Raw genomic sequence first — 22,571 nt, forward strand, 5'->3', positions numbered from 1 at the left:
CGATCCCAGCTCCTTCCTGACACTCTCAGCACAGGGACTGGGGACTGAATGGCTCAAGGCAGCCCCTCAGGGCTCTGAACTGCAGCTGAGACGGGCGAGAGGCTGTGGCCAGAGCTCCCGGGCTGCGCCTAGCACAGCAGGGCCAGCAGTGCCCGCAGCCACGGGGAAGCGGCAGGTCTTGTCACAGCAGGGCAAAGAAACGGGGTCAACAGCCCCTGACCGGTGGACTGGTGCTATTTTGGGGCCCTGGTGATCCAGGAATACGCGGTGGCAGGGACTCTTAACTCCGTCATCTAATGATCTGCCAGGTTTAAATTTATCTCCTGCCTTGGCCTGCCCTGGGAACACCTCCCAGCCGTGCGGTGCAGGCTCCTGGCAGCCACGCGGGGAGCAGCAGGGAGCTGCAGCCCACGGCAGCACGGTGATCTCCAGCAGAATCCAAGCGGCCCAAGCGTGGTTTGGGCTTTGCTGATCTCCGTCAGCAGCTGCCGATGCTGAGCACTCTGACTACAAACACCTCAGGAAGGTCCCTGATGCACGCAGGGGGTGGCTCCTTCCCGCACAGCCCCGCGGTCTGCAGCAGGGAGCAGGAAAAGTCCAAGGAGATCCTGCTGGGTGTCAGCACCAGATCTCAGCCCAACTTTCTGGCAGTACCTGCACGGACATATTTTTGCCATCTGGTGTTCCAGCTCAGCTCCTACATGGAGCCTGCCAGCAGCCAGCACCTCCCCGGCACGCCGCGGGCACTGGAGGCGCAGCCAGGGGCCGGGGGACGATGCCACAGAGGAGAGCTTCGCTCCTGGGCACGCCTGTGTGCGAGCCAGCGGCGGCTGCCCAAAGAAACACCTGCTCCTGCCAGCTCCTGACGGGAGATTCCCCCGCAGAAAAGGGGAAGAAGTGACTCTGCAGAAGTGAGGGGGGAAGCTGAGGAACTGCCGTTCCCCTTCCCACTCTCGCCCGAGCCCCGCGTGCTGCAGCACAATTCCTTTGATTGCTCGTTATCGAATAAACAAGGTTCCTGTTTCCTCATTCCTACGTACAACCGAGGCTGTTCTCTGGGCTGCACTCGTAGGGGCGGCCAGCCACGCTAGAGAAGGCGCAGTCTGACTCAGGGCTGAGTCACTCGGATGGTGCTGACATAAGAGGACACGCCAGGGAACAGCCGCGGCACTTCCAAGTGCCTGGAAACGAGCTGGAGCCCTGACAAAGCCGTGACCCCTTTATCTGGGCGCCTCTGAACCGTGGCTGACAGCAGCAGAACACGAGCCCCGTTCCTCTCTCCCATCTCTGCCAGAACCCCTCCGTTTTCTCACCCCTCTCCCAGCTCCGGAGTCTCGCCGCGAGGACGTGCCCGGCGCTGAGGACCTGGAGGCTGCCGTGGCGTGGGGAGATCAGCCCGTGCCTCCGCACCGCCGCTCCTCCAGCAGCCACACGCAGCTCCCCCAAAACTCTCCTCCCTTCAGCAAGCCCCCCCCCGGCTGCTGCCGACCCAGGGGCCGCATTTGGGTGTCAGCCCCGACCCGGTGCCCCATTGTCCTGCCCACCCACAGAGCACACGAGCCCTGCGCTCCTCCAGGAAGACCGGGTCGCATTTAAAGTGCGCTACTGACAAAGGACTCAGGAGCTGGCGGTGTACTCCTGGGGAGTGAGAGCTCACCGGCCCCGCTGGGATTTCAATTCTGGGGCTTTTACATTTGGTTCCACTCCTGGTGTAAGCAGTTCCCGGTTCCAGGCCCACCTGTGGCTGACCGGTGAGCCGCCGCGGCGCGCTGACACCGCACGCTCCCCAGACCTTATCTGCAGGAGGCGTCACCGTCCGGTGGTGCCAACAGAAAGCCTTTGGTCTGCATTTTCTCAGCAGAGGGTTATGACACGTTTATGCCCTACCTGTAAGAGCAAAGGAAAACCGGCCTTTGCATCTACCACCCCTCCTTAGCACCACCAGCACGGCCCATCGGTGCTTTCAGTGCCGTGGGTTTAGCTCCAGCTCTGGAAATCACAGGGACCCCGGTCCCCAAGCCTGAGATAGGTTAGAGAAATGACAAAATGACCCTGGTAAGGGAACGCGGGGAGCAGGCGTGCTTCACTCCTACTTCACCGAGACAGAGGGACAGAGGGCTTACCCAGCAGCCAGCATTTCCCCCCACCAAACCCACTGAGGCTCCCGAACATGGGAAGGGCGGCTGGAAAGACCCCCAAGAAATCTCCTGGTTCTCCATCCAAGCTTCAGCGAAGAATCGGCCATAACCAAGTAATACCTCACAGATGTTTCCCAACACAACAACCACCCAAGTCTCTACGGATAATTTATCTCACGCCTAGGTTTGCTATTCCAGTGCCCAACTCAAGCCCTGATTCAGCCCTGGGTGGTCATTTTAGCTGTGTTTTAGTTGCAACTAACTCCTGGTGGGAAGGAGAAAGAAATAAAGCTGGCGTGCTGAGCAGAGCCCCGCTCCTGTCTCACTGCTGCCCTGTGGCACTGGGGCAGGCTCAGGCTGGGTGACCCCACGTCACACCGAGTCACGGCCAGACCCGACCTGCCTGGCACTTCCCACCTGCTTGGGACGTGCACCTGGGGGACAGGAGTGCCTGTATCAGCCCTGGGCCCTGAGACCACCGCCCGCCGCTGTGCTCTGTGCCACGGCCGCACCGGGGGCACCTCCGCTGGAGCCAACAGCAGCCGGCTGTCCTCGGGGAAAGGAACAGACCCCAGGCACCCTCCGGCTCCCAGCTCCGTAACACAACAAGGAGAACCCGGGGGCAGCCGCCCCCCACGGCGCTCATTGCCCCTCGGCTCCTCTGCCTGAGCCCTCAGCGTGGCCGCAAGGCGCAGCCACGGACTGGGAGCACGGCGGAGCGCAGCGGTGAGACACGAGGGAGGCGTCCACAAACCGGAGGGAATCCTGCCTTGCTCCGGCAGGGAGCAGCTGCCGGCTGCAGGCAGCGCTTTGCCTGTGCGACCGCCCCAGCCCCGTGCCTCCCTGTGTGTCCGTAAGCACGGGCAGGGCAGGACCAGGGCAGAACCCAAGGGCCTGGGCAGCTCCGCAGCTCGCTCTGCCCCGACGGCTGCCCGTGCCCACGGGGGCAGCAGCTCCAGGCAGAGCCGAAGCGGCCGCAGAAAGGCTGCCCGGGCAGGGAGCTGCAGCCAGAGCTGCCCCCGCAGCAGCACCCGGCGGGCACGGCGCTGCCAGCGGCACGGGGCGCGTCCTGGGGGCGGGAGCGGAGCCCCTGAGCCTGCGGCTCCTGGCACCCAGCGGGGGCCGCTCCGCAGCGCCACGGGGGGGTCCCGGGGGGGGGTCCCGGGGGCTCCGCGCGGTTCCCGCCCCGCGGGGCTGCCCCGGCCCCGCCCCCTCGGCGCCCCCCACGTGACCCGGCGGCACGAGGCCCGCGGGAAGGGGCGGGGCGGCCCCGCGCGCACGTGGAGGGGGGCGGGGCCTGCGGCGTCACGCAGCGGCCGCGCGCCCGGCGGGAGGGGAGGGGCGGGGAGGGGCGGGGGCGGCCCCGCGTGCTGCCCCCCTCCCCCCGGTGCCCCCCCCCCCCCGCCCGCTGCCCTCCCCCTCCCCCCCCTCGCCCCCCTCCCGGTGCCGGTGCCCCCCCGGCCGCGCAGTCTCACCACGTGCGTCCCGCTGCTGCTGCTGCGCCTGCCACTCGAGGAAGCGCGCGGCCTCCAGCAGCGTCTCGATGCTCATGGCGCGGGCCCCGGCCGCCGCCGCCGCCCGCCCGCCCGCTCCTCGGCCCGGCCGCAGGCGCCGCGCCGCCCCCGCGGCTCAGCCCCGCCGGCAGCAGCGCTGGCGACAAGATGGCGGGCGGCAACAGCAACACAACGGGCGGGCGCTGGCGCGGCCCCGCTACTACGCGCCGGGCGCCCGCAAAACGCGGCGCGGATCCGCGGCTCCGCCCGGAGCGGGGCGCGGGGCGGGGCGCGGGCGGCGGGCGGGGCGCGGGCCCGGCGGCGAGGGGGCGGCGGCGGCGGGCGGCGGGGGCCGGGTTCCGGGAAGGGAGGGGGCGGGGGGCGGCGGCGCGGGGCGGCGGCGGCGGCGGCGGGGCCGGGCGGGGCGGGGCGGGGCGGGGCCGGTCCTCGCGGCGGGGGATCCGTGCCGGGCTTTGCGGGCCGCCCTCCCCCCGCAGTGCGCCGGCGGCACGCGGCGAGCTGTCAGCGCGGCGGCAGCCAATGGGCGCGCAGCACAACACGGCGTGCTGCACCGCCACATGGGCGCCCCGCGCCGCCGCCGCCCGCCTTAAAGGGGCCGCGCCGCGCCCCGCCCCGCGCCCTGCCCGGCCCCGCTGTGGGGCTGGCGGCACGGCACGGAGCGGGGCGGCCGGGGGGGGCCGCGGGGCCGCAATGGAAATCACAGCCGGGCCGTGGGGGGCAGGGGGCGGCTCGCAGCCCCGCTCCGGGCCGTGCCACAGGCCCGCGGGTCCCTGCCCTCAGCGCTGCCCCGTCCCTTCACCAGCACCCCACGGAGCGCCCCTGTGCCGGGCCCAGCTGCGGGCAGCGGCGCTGAGCTGCCGGGACCCACAGCACGGCCCCGCCACAGCCCAGGCACCACCCGCAGCTGCTGCTCCAGCCGGTCACAAACACCAAACACCACCAAACCCAGCAACCAGCCTCAGAAACCCCACCCGCGCTGTGAGAGACGCTCCCTGAGAACAGCAGGCAGTGGTCTAGGGACAGGCACCAAAAGCACAGCTCTGGCAAGGAACATGTCAGGCCCTTTCGCACAGCCGGGAGCCGTGCTGGCTGTCCCAGCGGGCAGAGCTTCCCTCCTGGCTGCCCCTCAACATCTTGTGCAACGCGTCCATCTCCACCGAGAGCTGATGTTCTGAACCCTTGAGCTCCGCGGGCTCTCGCTGCTAAGCTAGCTCCTGACTTTGGCAGCTGGAAGTATAAATCAGTGCCATTAAACGTTCATATCAGAGTGACGTCTCCTGATTAAACTCATTTATTGGCGCTTTTGGAACCACCCGGTGCAGCAGTTTGGGAGCGTGGCCAAACGCCATCAGCTGTGTGTCCGTCTGCCTCTGGAGGACGGTGCTGAGGAAGGGTTTCACTGAGCCGTTTGACCCTGTTAGCGGGGACAGCAACAAAGCAGCACGCTCGGATCATTTGGATTGACTCCGTGAACACTCGGGGAGAGTTTTCAAAACCTTGCGTATGTGCTGAAAGTACAGAGAGGTCCAACTTCTACCCCGTTACGCCCCACGCCTGTGCGCAGCAGCACACGGAGCTCAGGGCTGCCGCCCAGCAGGGCCGTGGTTAGCTGTCAAGCCAGTCGGCCTTCCCCGCCGGCTGCACGGCCTCACGGCCGCTGCTCTGGGTTACTCTGCTCCTCCCTGTCGGGCTGCTCCTGGAGACAACGCGCGGGCAGGAAATACTCGCAGGCTGCAGGAGCCTCCCCAGAGAGAGACACCGAGGTCCTGCTGCGCAGCCTGCGGCACCGCGGCTCCTCCAGGGCCTCTGCGCGGCTCTGCCAGGCTTCAGGAGCTACAGCCACCCCCCGACGGGGACAGAGGTGCTCCTCAGTGCCCCTGCACAGTTCTGATACTTTCAGTCAAATCCTTCAACTCCTGTCCCAAACGTCTTACGCTGTACTGGGGATATGCCGGTTGTTTAAAGCACAACCTCAGCTCTGGAGGAACAACCGCTACACAGCTGAAGCCTTGACCGTCTCTGTCTTCCTGTTACTCTGCTTATTTCGTTTCTGCCTGCACAGCAAACAGCTTCTCCCTGCACGAAACCATCCTCCAAATTTCGGCCCCACGTGACCGTTGGTGCAGTCAGCTCGCTCGCAGTGCTCACCACCAAGACTTCCCCTGGCTCAGAAGTTACTCGCTGCATTTCCTGGCGGGAGGCGCCTGGAGCAGGAGGCGGCGCGGGGATGCGAGAGCAGCTGGGGGGTGTTTGTGCTGCTGGCACGAGGGGGCTGAGGAGCGGCCCGGACCCACACCTCTGTGCCTGGTGCTCCCGTCCCGACCCTCGCCGCCCCTTGGCAGCTGGGGACAGGCCACCGAGTCCCTGCGGTCACAGAGGGGCGTCTGCTCCGCAGGCTTCACATGGTGATTTCGTGGGTTTTGTCTCATCGGGAAGGTTTATGGAACATCCCATCCTAGCTGTGCCTGTTGGCAGAAAGAATAATGCCTGAGTGGGAGCTTTTTACTGCCACGATGAAGTCGTATCCCAGCCAAAATGACTTTTCTTTAATTTGAAATATAGCTGGCTTTAGAGCATTTGGGTAATGTAAGCTCATTAAACGTCTTTTTAAACCCTAGCTAAATTGCTTTCTAAAGTTAAATAATCTTCACTATTCACACTATTTCTAAACTTCCGTAAGAAGCTGTGAGCAGCTCAGATAACAGACCTTATGCCACTTCAGCTGAAAGCTCACGTTCTCAGGTTCTCTGTCGTCTACCAGTCGTCTCCCTCATTTTAACACTATTTGTTCTCACACGCTTGCCTGTTATTTAGCTCTGCATCCTGCTGAATGGGGAGTGACCCTGAGCGCCAGTGGCAGTGCCTGGACTCAGCTCTGCTTTCTGTACTGCAGACCCTGAACCCTCATCACCTGCCCAGCTTGGGACCTGCGGCTCTGCTCAGTGCCTGTGAATCTGCTGCGCTCTGCTCCTCCCCTGCACTGAAAGAACAGCCTCACTTTGGGCCTCTGAATAATCCTCTGGGGTCAGTACTGCTGGAAGTTGTATTGTCTGCTTAAACACTTTGTTCCTCAGGTCCCAAATTATCGCTGAACATAGATGATTACACGAGTATTTTTTCTCCTTTTTTCGGGATTCACGCTGGATAAGAACCTACACCAACCGCACTCACATGGAAGTTGGAGTTTATCTCAATATTTTCATTCTGAAATTTGTGTTAAACAGAAAAAAACCCACAAGGGTGAAAATGATCAGGCTGGAAACCTCCCCGCTGCTGTGTGCAGGGCGCAGACACGGTCTGTCCGTCCCTGACATGCCACCCTCGGGCAGCGCGGGGAAGTGCCGGCACCGGCTTCGCAGCGTCTCGGAAACCCTCCAGGCTTCTCTGGGCTTTACCCAGTCATCTCCGTCCTGTGTCCAGTAACTCTGGCAAGGCATAAGGACAGCCTATACTATGCTACGGCACACCTTCCAAAAAATCTCTAGCTGTGAGCTGGAAATATCACAAGCAGAAGTCAGCGTGTCTGCAGGTAACGCGTCCCCGTGGTTAATTACGTGCTGCAACAAAGAGCTGTGCTTCACTTTCCCTTTGAAGATGACTGAGTTCAGCTTCCAGCCGCTTGGTCTTGCTGCAGCGATCTCTGCTGGCTCAGGGACTGATCAGGACCTCCCCTGTTCCTCCCCCAGAAACTTCCGATATTTTGCAATGCAATCGTCTTGCGGTCTTCTGGGAAACCAAACGGGCTGACTTGTTGACTGCAGAGTGTATTAATACGAAACCTCCAGAAGCATTACAGGTAGTGTTTTTTCACTCTCCCCATTTTTAAACCACTCCTGTGGACACCAGAGCTCTATACAACATATTAATGTCAATCACATCAATACCATATACATTAGCCAAATCTCTTACTGCGACACCAGCCTTACATACACGCAGCCAGCCCTTTGTATGGCTTGCTGCAGCACCGCAGGGACATCATCCCTACAAGCTCCCTTTCTGGCTACTTTCTCCTTAACACCATTCAATCCCAGTAAGAAATGGGGATGCAAGAGTCTGGGCGAGTGAATCTCATCCGCCTGGCGATAGAGAGGGGTGTGTAAGCGTAAACAAGTCCAGGTTTGCTGAGCGAGGTGCCAGGGCCCAGCCAGCGAGTGCCGCTCGTTTGGAGGGGACGCGGGGTGTTTTTCACAGCTCACGCGGCCAAGCCCCGCGTTGTGCCCTGAGCTGCAGTGCCCCGACTGCCACCTCCATCGCGCAGCCGCGCCGGGCAGGGGTCTCCATGCGTGGGTGTTGGTAATGCTGGGGGTAAGCAGGCGTGGCTGAGGCTGGATGCGAGGAGCCACCAGCAGCCATCTATTTGCAGCGCCGAACAATCACTGTCAATAACCCCACCGCAAATGTCAGCCTCTGACACGGTGTCAATATCGCATTGTGGGAGGATAATGCACCGTCTTGGCAAAGGCCAGCGTAAAGACCTGTTTGCTAGCCAGCATTGTGTGCTCAGAATCCCGGGGTTTTTCATATATCGTCAGTCATTTGATGGATGGAAGCCGGTGCATTTAGGTGAGATCATTACGGTGCTGCTGAATGGCGGCGTCTGGAGTTCAGAGCAGCGCTTCTCAGACATCAGGCTGGGCTCTCCGGGGAGGCTGTGACCTCTGAGGGATGCAGGAACTGGGCTGGAGAAAATGGGAGGAAAAATATTTGCTGCTCCCTGCAAGTTCATTTGCTGAGGACTCAGCAAAAGACCACTTAATAGATGCTTCTCGTTTTTGATGATTTAACCAAAGCTGACCCAGCACCAGAGCACAGTCAACACATCCTGGCCCGCTTTGCTGCAGCCAATAAAGAGGAAAAGTATTAAAAATATAATGAAGTTGTAACAGAAATTACACACCTAGCATCAACGTCTGTCCATGACTTAAAGCCATACAGGAGTGTGTTAAGCTCTTCAGAGACAAAGTCTCTGCACAACAATAGTGCAAACGGTCTGATAATTTATATACCAACGGGCTATTTTATATTTAAATATATTCTGTAATACACAGGTATGGAGATTGAAGTTTCTGAAGAGCTCAAACCAATCCAATTTGATAAAAGTTCTGAAAAAGGATTTTATTTAGATTTATGATCAACATCTGTGCGGTTCATAAAAATACACTTTCCCTTTCTGTCTGTATGTGCTCATGCTTGTACTGAACATTTGTATACCGTAATATATGGCCATGTTAAAATGGGACGGTAGCAAAAGCAGATTTTAAGGAACAACAGCTCTAAAAATCATCCTTTGTGCTTGTGATAGGATTACATTATCAGACGCTACAAAATAAAACCTCAGTATCATAAAACAATGTCAGAAAATACGCCCCTTTTCAAAAACAGGCACTAAAAAGCAAGAGAATTCAGAGTTTGCCTGTGTCTTATAACAGTTGTTGTCCGGAGCTGTTCTGAGGAGGGCCGAAGCAATCGCGCTGCCACGATCGAGTTGAGCAGGCGATGCACCCATTAATTATTCAGCAGTCTAAAATCTAAAAATCAATGCTTTACACTGTGTGATCCAGCTTAATGTGACAACCAAAAAGCCCATTTATGAGCAATTCTAGGTTATGTTATATATGGAGTGGTAATTTGTGTCGAGAAAATGGTTGATATTAATAAAGAAGGGGGAGATTTGGGAATGTGGCCATGGGGTTGGAAAGCCCTGTGGTTGATGAGCACATCAGACTCTTAACGATGGGGCCATCAGGAATGTAAAAGAGTTTAGAGGGAACCAAGAAGGGTGATTCAGGAGACTCCATGAAGTCTTGGGTTGCTTGTTCTCCAGCTGGTCTCTTGCTACAGCCATCGCAGGCTTTTGCTGTTCCGCCCCTGGTGACCTGGACGTGCCTTTTGACCCAGGCCTCTTGGCTGTGAAAAGGAGATGGCTATGCTTTTCTTCGATCCAGGAAGAACGGGATACATAAGGCCTGAAGACCGAGTTGCTTGACAACTTAAAGCGAGACACATTGTTCAAAAGGAATGGAAAATGGAGACTTTTTAGTAATCAAGAAAAGGAATGGAAAATGGAGACTGATAAGTCATGGAACTTAAAGGATTGTTTGTTACCTTTTCTGATTTTACGTATGTATGGGTATACTCGAGTTTAGTAAGTCATGGAACTTATAGGATTTTTGTTCTTTCCTGATTGTACGTCTGTATAGGCATACTTGGGTTTAGTATGTAAAAGCCATGTTCTATATGTTTAGAATGTTTGATGTTCGTGTGTGTGTGTTGGTGGTGCGTAGACTCCCCACACACCCAACGCTGTTTACTTGCCTTTTATACCTTTTAGAAATATTTGTTTTATAAATATTATAAAATTCAGATTGAGTTGAGACCTCATTTATAACAGTTAGGTTTCCCCACAAAGCCTCCAGAACTGAAATTACGAGACAGAGCACGAGAGACGAGCCCTTGCCTCTCCTACGCCAGACACCCGTACCGCTCCGGGACACGCTGGGCCGGCGGCGTGCACCGCGCTGCTCAGTGCTGGCTCCATCCTCGCCCTCCTCCCCCTGGCAGTATAATTAATAAGGAGCTCTGCATAAAATGCTGACACAAGTCTTTTTAAATGTCCGTACTCCCTGAAGTAGTAATTCTGTTACTGCTCAAGGCCTCGCATACCTCGCTGTTGTTTCTAAGTTTTAGTGGCATGAATCACAGCAAGGGGAAGCGCTGGGCAGTGCCGGCACACTGCGACCTGCAGGACACTGACAGCGGCATCGCTGCCATCAACCTAAATAGCAGCTGTACATAAACAAACAGACCATAATAGATAGTAAATTCATCTGCATTCCCTCCAGGACAGAGCATACGATCAGGGCTTAAATAATTAATGCTCTGGGCTTATGATGTACCTTTCACCCCGGGATCTCAAAGCCCTTTGCAGCGTGCGGGGAAAGATTTTTATTTTGCTGGAGAAAATAGGGTAGAGGAAGATTAACTGATTGGCCAAGGTCATGCTGCCTTAACATTTCCTTTCTGCTTACCATTAACTGGATAGCTGCTACGACCTTGTAAAGCTAAAAGAAGGCTGCGTTTAAAGCTAACAATGTAAAGATAATCTCTCTTAAAGTGTGCCATATGGTTGTGATTAGGCAAACGAAAAGGCTGCAGAATGGCTGGTCCTGCGTGTTCACAGTGTTCTCTGGGGTATACATGTAATAGCTGAAATTTTCAGCAGAGCCTAGAGAAGTAGATGCATAACTCCCCCACTAGTTCAACAAAAAATGGTTACTCAGCATCCCTGGGCCCTGAAGACATCAGGCCTGTGGATCTCCGGACGCTTCCCAATCAGAAGAATGCAGTGACATGGCGAGATCGCAGAAGGTCCCTTCCCATAGCACATTTGATCCAGGACACTAGAGACGTCACCACAAAGCCTTAAGACAAATATTTCAGCATCGACACGGATTTTATCATCGCTACACCTGCGCCCTTCTCCTTCATGGCGCTCCCACCACCTCCCGCTGCCGCAGCCCCGGGGCGCGGTGTTGGGGCTGGTGGCAGGGCCGGGGGAGGCAGCTCGGGGCCACGGCCCTGCTCCTGCTGGCGTGAGCGAGGGAACCCGCGGTGCACGTGCTGCCCCTCCAGCAGGTTTTCAAGGGGAGGAGGATGCTGTAGCATTTAACTGTCTTTTGTCGTCGCCCTAAACTGATTCTGCAAAGCTGCGCCAGCCTCAAGCTCCGCTCAGACGGGCTCCGAGGAATGGGCTACAGAAACGGAGCCACTTGGCTTGGCAGGGAAATAAAACAATCCCTTCTCGCTGCGCAGCTCCCCCAGCAATGAGTCAGGAGGCCTGACGGAACAGAAAACACGAGTTGCCATAGAAACCCTCATGCCTTCCACCAGGAGGAGAAAAAAATGTAGGCCAATATTTCTGCTTAGCTGGCTCCTGTTCTCGGTCTGCTGCTCGGCCCGCCTGGATCCCAGGGCTGCATTAACAACCCGCGTTTGGTTTGCCCCCCGCTAAGAAGCGCCCGTGCCCCCACCGCCTTGGCAAGCTGCTGCTCTGCGTGTGCACAGGTGTGTGCATGCACACAACACACACACACACATGCACACACAGCCTCCGAGGCCATGCCAAGGGGCCGTTGTGGTGTTGCTGTGACCCAGGACTGGTTCCTGCTGCTGGAGCACCACTGGGCAGCAGCCAGCGGCACCTCCGTCACGGTCACAGCGCGGGCACGGCACGGGGCAGGCAGAGGGTGAGAACGGCAGCTTCACACAGGGTTGCTGCAGCCACCCCCCATCTACACCATCACCTCTCCTCCCCGCTGCAGTTCTGCGCCCCCGCCTCGGGCACCAAAACCCTCATGGGCAGTCCCAGCGTGGCAGGAGCGCAGCAGCAGCAGCAGGGGTCCCGCTGCCCTCTTCCCCTGCCAGCCCCATCAGGGAAGAGCTGTGCCCTAACTGCGACCCTTGGGTACAGGGGAACTTCACGGACAGCAATCGGAGTGACGGAGGAAGCACACGGCTCCGCAGCAGGACGCCTGCCCAGCCACCAAAAGCCCGGGGACGGGGCTTTCTGTCCTGTTCCACAGTGCCCAGAAAGCACAGGAGCAGGTGCGTTAACGCAGAGAGCCGCCCGTTTGTAATGGGCTGAGCCGGGGTCTGACAGCTGGAGGGTCAGGGGCTGCTGGCAACACCTCCCTTCCAAAAGGATCCTGTGGCCCGGGGGGAGGAGGAGGACATCTCGGCCTGTGCGTGATCTGTGTCACCTGAGCAGTGACGTGACTGCTAGGTTTAATATCATCCTCAACCCCCTCTAGGTAAAGACAGCTTAATGCAATTACCCACTGACTGCGAATGGAGAAACACCCCTAAAAAACAGCTCCTACAACACATTTACTTCAAGAGAATCTTGAGGGAAAAGTTTTCTTTTTGCTCTGAAATTAGGAGTGAAATCAGACCAAAGAACAATTGGACCCGCTTCACTCTTCGAGCAGTAGCAGCCTGCAGCAGCACAGAGCCCTCCTGCCGCGCTGAGAGCTGCGTGACGTGATGCTGGCACGGGCATAAACCAAAGCAGTGCTCTTATAACAGTGCTGGCGTTGCTGCCTCAGAAAGTGTCCAGTGGTTCCCATTTCCAGAAGTATCTTGCTCGTGCCCTGTAACTGGTCCAGTCTGAGTACTCGTCCCACTATACAAATGGTGACATTGGTTTGGAAATGTGAACCTCAAGTCGGGTGCAAACATTGCCACTAGAACAGCAACTGGTAGCTCCACATACACCGAATTCCCCAGTCTGAAGACACAACGAGCACAGCCCATCGGTCCCGAGGCTGCTCTGCTGCCCAGTGCCACCAGCTGAGCCGTGCCACTGCTGTGTCCCCGTGCCCACCACGCCGGGCGCTCCGAGCACCACGGGCACCACATGCCCCTGCCCCGGGCACGGTGCCTGGTCCCCGCTCGCTGCTGAAAGAGACTTCTCATCCTGCTCTGCTCACCCTGCCACCCTTCGGTCTGTTGCTTTTTTTTTTTTTTTTTTTCTGTTTCAACTGCTTGTTTTCTGTGGCAAGATTTGCCTATTTCAGCGGTACCTCACTTCTTTGTACTTATGTAGTACAAGCAGTTACTGGTCTTTTTTTACTTTTTTCTACTGCTTTTTCTCATGGATCTGCAGCGGGAGAGTCAGTAGAGCTCAGGATACCATTCACTGTGTAGGTGTAACAAAAGTAGAACAAAATTTAAGACAAACTTTGCAATGTTTTCACAGGGGAAGGTAGAGTCTAATTCTGTGTCTGCCACTCTGCCTGGTTCAGTATGTGGGACACTTCCCTCTGGGAAGGAAGATAATGTAGAGTTAAAAACTAGAAGTCCTACATTTACTACAAGGTGAGAACTTCAGAGTACATTAAAGCCCTATGATAGTTTATGGAGCAGTGTTCTTCAAAAGTGTAAAATGACAATACTGAAGAACACATTTCTTCCAGTTTCCATCATACTGTTAAAAAATTTTCAAACAACGGGAAGTTTGGGAAAGTCCATGCAGTATGAACCAAAGCACAGCACAACACGGGCAGCCCCACAACAGGTTTTTCCCCAGGCTGGACCTTTGCCAGGTCCCTTTCCTTCTCGATGCGCTATGTTTAGTGCCCGATCTCTGCCGCAGGACACTCACGTCGAAGCGATGCCACTACCCCGTGTTGTGTAGCGATGAGGCTGCTTCAGCCCCTGCCAGGGGAAGCAGCTCGCAGGCTGCTCCCCGCTCCGTGCCAGAGCTTGGTCCAACCACAGCTGCCTTCCCATCCAGCAGCCACCACTGACAAGGTGCTGTGAATCTGATGAATCTGATGAGTTCTTTAGAGCCAAGAAGGTCTAAATTTTGCAAATGTAAAACCCAATCCCACAAACAGCCATGCATATTGATTTGCTGCCCTAGTTCTTTTCAAGGGGCAACTCATGAGTGACTTCAGTCACTTAATGAACCTAGGCTGAAATCATAGTGATAATCATAAACATGGAGTTTGCCATTTGCAAAGTGGCATTAAATCTTTAAAAATATAAAATTCCACAGAATTACTACTGAAAAAATCCTTAGTTCAAAGCAAAACCAAGTATTTCTGTTCGCAGTTCTAAAAACTGTGGGAGGATAGATCCCCTTGATACTGTAACCTACCGCTGAGCAAGGTGCCTACACTCAGTGCACAGGACTGTGATCCTCAGGTCAGCAGCAGTGCTAAAGCTGAGCCCATGCTTGCTCACTCACTAAGCTGAAGTAGATCTTCATCGCTTTATTGCTTCCCAGCATCCTCCAAGAAAAATAAGAAAAGCACTGAAAAGTTTGCTTCGCAGAGCTGAAGGTAGGAAGTGAGAGCTCTCTCCATCTCCAGATCTCTGCTAAAGAGAGCATTTCTCACCAAAATAATCTATGAATCCAAAGATGCAAGGTCAGCAAGAAGATTTAAGTCATTGTAACAGCAGAGCTAGAAAGTAACGATATGCAAGCATAGGCGTTAGGTTTGTGTTTACATGGGAAAAAATAATATAAAGATGAACCATGGAGGAAACTCTCTGTATGAGGATAGGTGACAGGCAACCAACTTCTTAACACGCCAATTTTAAACATCATTCTTTGTTTTACCGAAATTCCAGGAGTTATCTCATATAGAGTGTTTTATGTGTTACAAGGAAGAGAGGTAATTGGTGAGTGATCAAAGATTTCTGCCTGGTAATTTGCAGTCAGTTTGGGGCAGGATTCCTGTGGAGAGGAAAACCAGCTAACAGTAGGAAGCTAAACGATAAAAAACTCCTACGGAGGTGGTTCTCCATTCATCCACATCTCCCGTAAAAATGCAGCAAGACGTATAAACCTGCTGTTCTGTGAAGGGCGTCAGAAACGCGGCTCCTTTGTGCTGCTGCAGTGAACCTGCTTTCTGTCGGGAGAATCCCGATTCACAAAGGAGTTTTTCGCAGCTGTGAATCCTCCTGGATGGCTCGAGGCACCCACAGGCCACGAGTGCTCCTCTCGCTGGGATGTGCTCCAGGGCGGCGCCTTTGGCCTCACGTTCCCCTTCCTGGGTCAGGGCGAGGAGCTACTGCTGCCTTCATTGAGCAGTACGGCCTGGGTCATTAAAGCACTGCCAAAGCCAGGATGTAATGAGCGGCGTGGTTGGCACTCCGTTCAGACTAGCAGAACAAAGGCATTCCACCAGAAACAACCAGCACCAAGGGGACACATGCAGGTGGCCGAAGGGCTGGCTGTGCTGGGCACCAGCCACACTTCTGACAGCTTTGGCCAAGGAGTCGGCAACCCGCACGGACCAGCCAGGCAACAGAAGCACTGCTGTGAAAGACTTGCCCAAGGCCAGAGAGCTGACCAGGCCCCAAACCTGCCTTTTCCCCGAGCCGCACACTGCCTTACCGCAGGGCCGTGCCCTCTGCCTCCCTCCATGTCCTGCTGGAAGCAGCTGTGTCCCTGTGGGGCACCTACTGCCTTAACCATCAGCGCTCCGGGCACCACAATGGCTTCATGATACCAAGAATTAAAAGGAGATGTTTCAAAATAATGGAAGGCATGCTGTGCTAGTGATTTCAACTGTTTTTAATAAACCTAGATCAATTTTTTCTCCCACTTTCTCCAGATTTGAAAGCTCAATTAATTTTGTGCTACAGCTCTGTCTATCATTTCAACCACATGTGGCAGAGCAAGAATTCATGTGAGACAATAGTTAATTTTTGGTATCTTCTGCTGCCTAATGACAGGTGTGCTGTCCTAAATAATTAGCTTTCCAAAAGGGATCCCCTTAACCCTTCTCTAAAACCGGTTAGCGATCTCGGTTTTACTTCATTAAGCTCCTGACAGCTCAATGTACTCACATCTGTTACTGTTTGGTAGTTCGATTCCAAGAACACAAATCGCTTCAAGAATTGGCAATGAATTCATTCAGGCTCGTGATGCAGATCAAAATCCATCTGTTTACTAATCAAAAGCCATATTTTACCCATGGTATAACAGTGGTGTCAGTGATATCGTAACTTCAGACTTTCTCTCTGCCCTAAAGGTAGTACTCTTAATTTAAGCTATATTAATTTGAATTAGATATTTAAAATGCAGGTACTCTGCTAGTCAGGCAGCTTGTATACTGGAGTTAATCCATCTGTTTGCACTGGGCTGGGTCTTCAGGCATTTTTTACCTACAGGCTTAACCTGGAAGCTTGTACCTTCATTTTATTTTTATTTTTAATTCCAGGTAAGACCTTGCCCTGTATAGTCCCACCTTTTTATCATTTAACTGCAGCAATGAACTCAGCTCTGCGCTCTCTGCAGATGGCTCCTCTTTCTGCATCTTGCGACATAAACAAAACCTTCAGATCTCAGATGCATGGCATGCTTTGTTTTCACCAGCACTGCATACTTCATTTGTTTAGGAAGCTGGTAGCTGTACAATGAGTAAGGCAGGAACAGAAAATGTTCCGAAGGACTGAACTACATCTCTAGCAGCCATTCTGTTCACTAGTGTGATGTGTTTTGTCTCCAAGTGAAATTTCAGGCCTTGCATTTTAACAGATGTACTCCCATTGTAAGAAAAGCAGCAGAACATTTAATAGCTTAAATAGCTGTAGAACACTGAATTGGGTGCTGCGATCCAGCGTGGCATCCAGTTTCTATTGCACCAATCACTGAAAATATGATACTAAATTATATCAAGATGGAAACAATGTGATGAATCAAACAACAGCTTAAGTTTCCAATTACTTATCCCCACAATGTAAAATATATTGCCTTCCCCAACAAAATTTACAGCTGACTAAGGTCTGTGGAAGTTCACCTTAGCTCAGGTGATGCCAGAGGAATTAACAGAACTGCAGCTTCGCAGAGCACGAGGCAGCCCATGCATGCAGGGCTTCTGCCTAGAGAAGGCTACAGGCTTGGAGACTTCTGTCTGTGCAGCTGGGGAATTCAAGGGGAAGCCTATGAGGAAACGAAAGATAATTTGTTGAGTACAGGGCAGCATGCTCTGTACAAGAATTCCCTCAGATGACTGATGAAAACGCCATCCTTTTAGTTTTGACATTAGAACATACACAGCATATTCTAATCAAATACTTGGCAACTGAAAAAATCATGCAAAATGCAACAATGCTTTCTATTTCTTTCTGCAAATGAAGGTCAATAAAACCTACAGAGACCAGATAGGAGGTATACGCTCAAATTATAAAGCAAGTTTGCAAATTGTCTCTTTCGGTTTCTTTCCAAAAACCGGGGCACAGTTCATGCTAAATCTGGGCAAACACTGCAAGATCTAGTCCAGGGGAAATGAGGAAGAATCTCAAGTTTCAAGCTGTTTGGTTTAGCCTGGGAGGGCTGAAGAGAAACAACAGGGATTGTGATGGGTAGGACCTGGGTTGAAAACACTTCATTTGGATTTGAAATGGGGAGGATTTGTTGCACAGGCACCCTGACATCAGATCTCAGTGGACACCACAGAGAGTTTTATAGAACCACAGAATCACAGAATTGTAGGGGCTGGAAGGGACCTCAAGAGATCATCGGGTCCAGCCTGAAGGGTTGGTCCACAACAACTCCAAAACCTGCCAAAATAAGAAATAGCAGTTAGCACTGCAGAGGCCTCACTGCTGCTGACAGCGGGGTGGTAAAGCACTAATTTTACATCGCCACAGCATCAACTGTGAAACAGGCAGTGGCTGGATCTTGGCAAAGGAGCAGCTGCATCAGATCTACGTCAGATTCAGAGCATCTGAAAAAAAAGTCCTGCTGAGATGGACAATTGCATGCACGTGGGCAAGGCAGATGACAGCTCGTGTGAGAAATACAGGCCCACAGAGCACTCACTAAAGGCCAAGGACTGCAAGGGGTGTGAGCCCCGCACTCTGCGCAGGTCTGATGGGAAAGAAGATGCAGATGAGCTGCTGAAGACTTCATATTCTTCAGCATGAGAGATGGACATAGGACAGTGACTTTTCGGCTCTTCATCTTCTCAGAAATGATAAAAGAACAGACCACCAACACTGACACGGCACAACAGAAGACAGACAGAAGAACGAAGGGAAAAATAGTGAGAACATGAGTACATTACTGACTTGCTACAGCTGCTCTGTGGAGCCAGGCAGGTTTCTACACCAATGCAGATGAGGACATCCTTAGATTTATTTTCCAAAATGCAAATCTGAAAGAAGGAATTACATTGCGTGACGTGACAAATGAGCACGTGGCTGGATGTGTCAGCTTCTAGCTGCATGAGGTGTTTTGGTTTTAAAGGGCGGGTGAGATTGTAAAATTATGCCATATCATTTGCTGTGCCCTTAACTATGATCCCTACAGCACCGTCAACGGATAGCAAATGTAGGCTTGTCAGAGGCTATTACAGGATAATCACCTCTCCAAATGCGAATATCTGCAGACATTAGGGAGCATAATTCCCCACAGAGTTCATTCATCTAGGAGGCTGCATCCTCGCAGCAGCCTAGCTACTAGGAGGTAAAAGCTACACAAGCGGTCCTCTGGAAAGAAGCCTTAGGGAGAGGGAAGGGAAAGGAAGCAGTTCTAGACTAAAAGGAAACTAGCTACAGTAGAAGGTCAGAAGACACTGACAAAATCTTAGCTGATTTTTGGAGACACAAGAAAAACAAAATAAGGATCTGCGTTAAGTTTTCTGCAGGTTTTTTATCATGTCTGCTATGTGGACTGTTAGTATTTAGGTTTGCTCGTGTTCTCCTTTACTAGTATTTCAGAGAAAACAGGGAGGTAGAGGCTGCACAGTTTTGAAATATCATGAGTGAATTTAATACCTATTATTAAAGCTTTAGAAGGCAGGGACTAACAGTGCCTAAGCAAACAGACTGTGCAGCTCTCCCTGCCAAAAGCAGGATCAGGCACTTGGTTTGCATCTGGAGCGTACGACAAGGGGCCCAGAGCCAGCCAGACAATGTTTCTGTGCAGATTCAGCAAGCCAAGAACATGTGGGACATGAGGGCTAGACTGCATACAGCAGTTTAGAGAGCATCTGCTGGGAGAGAAGCTAATCCAGGATTATAACGTCTTGTTCAAACTGCACGCGCTTTGAGAGCAACAGGACACACTTGCAGCAGGTGTTTTCCCGATGAAATTTCCTTTGCACACATCCTAGTTGAAAATGCTCAATAGGAACAAGTGTGTGTGATGGACGATGAAAGAGAGCACCGGAACTTCAGACATGAAGCACAATGGTGGTTTGATTCATCTGAAAATACTTGCATTTTTCAAGTGGTATTTCTTCATTTCTCTGCAGAATGAATACATACGGAACTGCCTGGCAGATTTAACCAAAGACTTAATTGATTCAAAATCAACTTTGCCCATTTCTTGCTGTTGTATTCTAGTTGCAGAGTAACAGCTTCTCACCGACCTCACATACGAGTGGCTCCTATGCTCCAGCTGGGAACACTTACTCTGGAGTAGCTGTTCCTGCAGAAATTCATCCACAATTACACCCACCAAAAGCACAGCCTGTAGGCTCTTAAGATGTATGTTAGGTGACCAGAAGTATTCTGCATGATAGCAGTGCCAATGGCTCTGTAAGGATTATTAGCTAAATTCACAGCATTCAAGTAGATCTAATACCTACTAGAAAAATTTAGTCCTGAAGAGGGCAGTAAGAATTATTCTTGTCCAGAGATGTCCACCACAAATGAAATTATTCATGATTATTAATACAAAATAGTCACATAAGACGGCTGGTACCAGACACTGGACCATCAGTGCTCTTTTATAACAAAATATGAAATACTGAAAATAATAATTTGAACAAATATGCTACAAGATTGAGGCAAACTACGCTTTCCAGAGTTTGCTAGCCACCACCACATAATTGTTAACCTCTTGTACATAGCATAAATATTTTAATGTATATTAGGATGAATTGTGTTGTATTGACTGATCCTATGATTGAATCAACCTCTATTCTTTCTGAGACATAATTTACAAACTGATGAGTAACACTAAGCAGCTGCAAGTCAACGTCACAGACATTTTAATGTGAGTTACAATAAATTTTGCGGTTAAGAGACAAAAAGTTATAAAAAATATAGTTTTAAAAAATCAACAGTTCAGTAATTGTCTGAAGTATGGGTACAATGTCTGAAAATTCTGACCACTGTATGGTCAAAAACAGGTGGAGATATTTTGTCAGCATAGATCATGAACCCACAAACTGTGATGCTGGATGGAGCTCCTCTGAAGTCAGCACAGAGCTCTGTAGCTGCAATGAATTGCAGCACCGAGGCCATCAGTGAATTCTTGACCCTACGAAAAATCCACAAAGTTCTGACACTAATTATAGATTTCACCCGTTATTTCCCTTGATATATGGTAAGCCTGCTAGATCCTAGTTTATTCATACCTGAAAAGAAAGGCCTAAGGGATTTTACAAGATGGTTAACCTATGACCACTACATTAAGGCTTCAAAACAAATGTAACTCATTTGCTCAGAGATGACAGATTAATAAATTGTTCCACCTCATTATCCCTGTAATACCTGACGGCATGGCTTAGAGGGAGCCTAGCAAACGACACAGGCCAAAGGTCAGCACTCCTTTTTCAAAAACAAGGTTATAAACCTTAATACAACCATAAATGATTCAGTGAATTTATAAAAGGACAGTAGGAATACTAGTTGGGGTTCAAACAATGCTCATCAGGGGAGCGGCAGATCAGGAGGTGACACATGGCGACGGGAACGGGAACTCATGCAGCTGTACCCGACACTGTGCTGCCAGCGCCGCGTGCCAAGGCAGCTCCGTGACCTGCGCCCCTCGGCCGCTCATCGCGTGCTGGTGCCACCAGTAACCAGGAGAGGGTATCGCCTCCTGATCCCTTCGTGGGTTGGCACATCAGTATAAAATAACAGAGAACAAACAGCAGATTGGACACAGTCCTGCGGCTCCAAAGCCATGAATCAGGATGAAGACTCTCTTGAGTTAAGCTTTGAAATAATACCTCATTTTTAGCGGTTACGCTTTTGTGTTTTGTAATGTGCCTACAAATCTTTGAGCCTGTAGGGTCATATTTGCAAGCTTTTATCAACAACTGCAAAAACAAAAAGGATATTTGAACTCACAAAACTCTTGCCTGCAGGAGTTAAGGAAAAAGCAGATATCATGAAAGCTGCGATGAAATTACGAGACCTGGAAGCCAGGAAATACAACTTAAAATACGAAAAGATGAGACTAGCTACAAACACGCCGAGGTTTACATGTTGATTAGACTTGGAAGAGATGCTCATAAAAACAGAAGGTAACAGGGAAAAAGGTTGTGGCTCAAAATAATTATTCTTTATGGTAACAGCCATGCATTTTCTATGCAGGCATGTGTAAACATTAATGGATAATGTGTAGAATAGAGCAGGGCAGGGAAAACTACATAAGTAAGCAAAATGCTATTTTTTTTTGAATTACTTCTATATATCTGGAAATAGGTGAAGATTTTCTAAACTGTAGAGTTGACAATTTTGAAATGATTGTAAAGACAGCTGAGTGCAACAATTTGAATAGCATGCAGGCACACCACAAGCAGCATACAGACTGTCATGCCAGTATTATGCATGGAACTAAAAAAAAAGCTTTTTGTTTCCAGCTTCACAAATGAAAATCATCCAAACCATCAGGTCAGGAACCTCTGTTGTGCCAGGCCTGACAAGTAGCATGAAATAACCTTAAACCAGCCAGAAGCAGTGAGTGAGGAATTCCCCTTGTGAAGGGAAATTGTACTGGGGCCTGATGATAGAGGTCTAGGATGTTCTGGTGGGTAAAAAGAGAAGGGGAGAAGAGAGAGTTCGTTTACATAAAAAATAAAAATAAAAATACTGAAAAGACACTGCCAGGATATAAATCAAATCTGTTCCTCTTCAGGTTTAATGCAGACAGGCATTTGTAAACCCAGGGCTAAGATGCTGAAACAGCTTTTAAATGGCCTTGCTCTCCTGCAAAGTCCGAAGGAGCTCAGATACAGAGAACCTGCTCTTTGCTTTTAGGCTTCTTTGCACATTGGTTAACGGTGTAAGGGTGACTGCAGCAACCCATTACCAGGTCATACTCTATTTTGCTGCTAGGAACTGTATGAGGTAGATAAATAAAGTTACTGGAAATAAAGATGCCATGAAGAAACAAACATGTAATATTCTGCTTGGCAGTAAATAACACTTGTTATCAAAGCACCTGGCAATTTTAAATTTTGTTATTTGTATCTTTCTCAGATAAAATACTGAAAATTTTAAGCAGAAGGAACTTCTCTGGAGAAAGAACTGTAGTAGAAAAGGAACACGATCAACCTCAGTCATGCTACAGATTAATTCTTGATGCCACTTGCACTGAAAAATTACTTGTATTTCACCTCCCTTTTTCCAAAGGTCTTCTTCCTCTGAAAAGGAATGTTATTTT

The 22,571-nt window shown here is 51.8% G+C and overlaps 1 protein-coding gene across 2 annotated transcripts in view; it reads right to left on the reverse strand.

Moving 5' to 3' along the window:
• MNT (MAX network transcriptional repressor) overlaps window positions 1-3,978 on the reverse strand; it is a 29,257-nt gene extending 25,279 nt beyond the window's left edge. For both annotated transcript variants that reach the window (XM_082776515.1, XM_082776514.1), the window contains exon 1: window positions 3,614-3,978. In XM_082776515.1, coding sequence (XP_082632641.1) covers window positions 3,614-3,689 — 76 coding nt within the window. In that variant the 5' untranslated portion in view covers window positions 3,690-3,978. The remainder of the gene's footprint in view (window positions 1-3,613) is intronic.
• Window positions 3,979-22,571: the final 18,593 nt, after the last annotated feature.

This window comes from Aythya marila (assembly GCF_965140915.1).
Source record: "Aythya marila genome assembly, chromosome: 20".
NCBI classification, from domain to species: Eukaryota; Metazoa; Chordata; class Aves; order Anseriformes; family Anatidae; genus Aythya; species Aythya marila.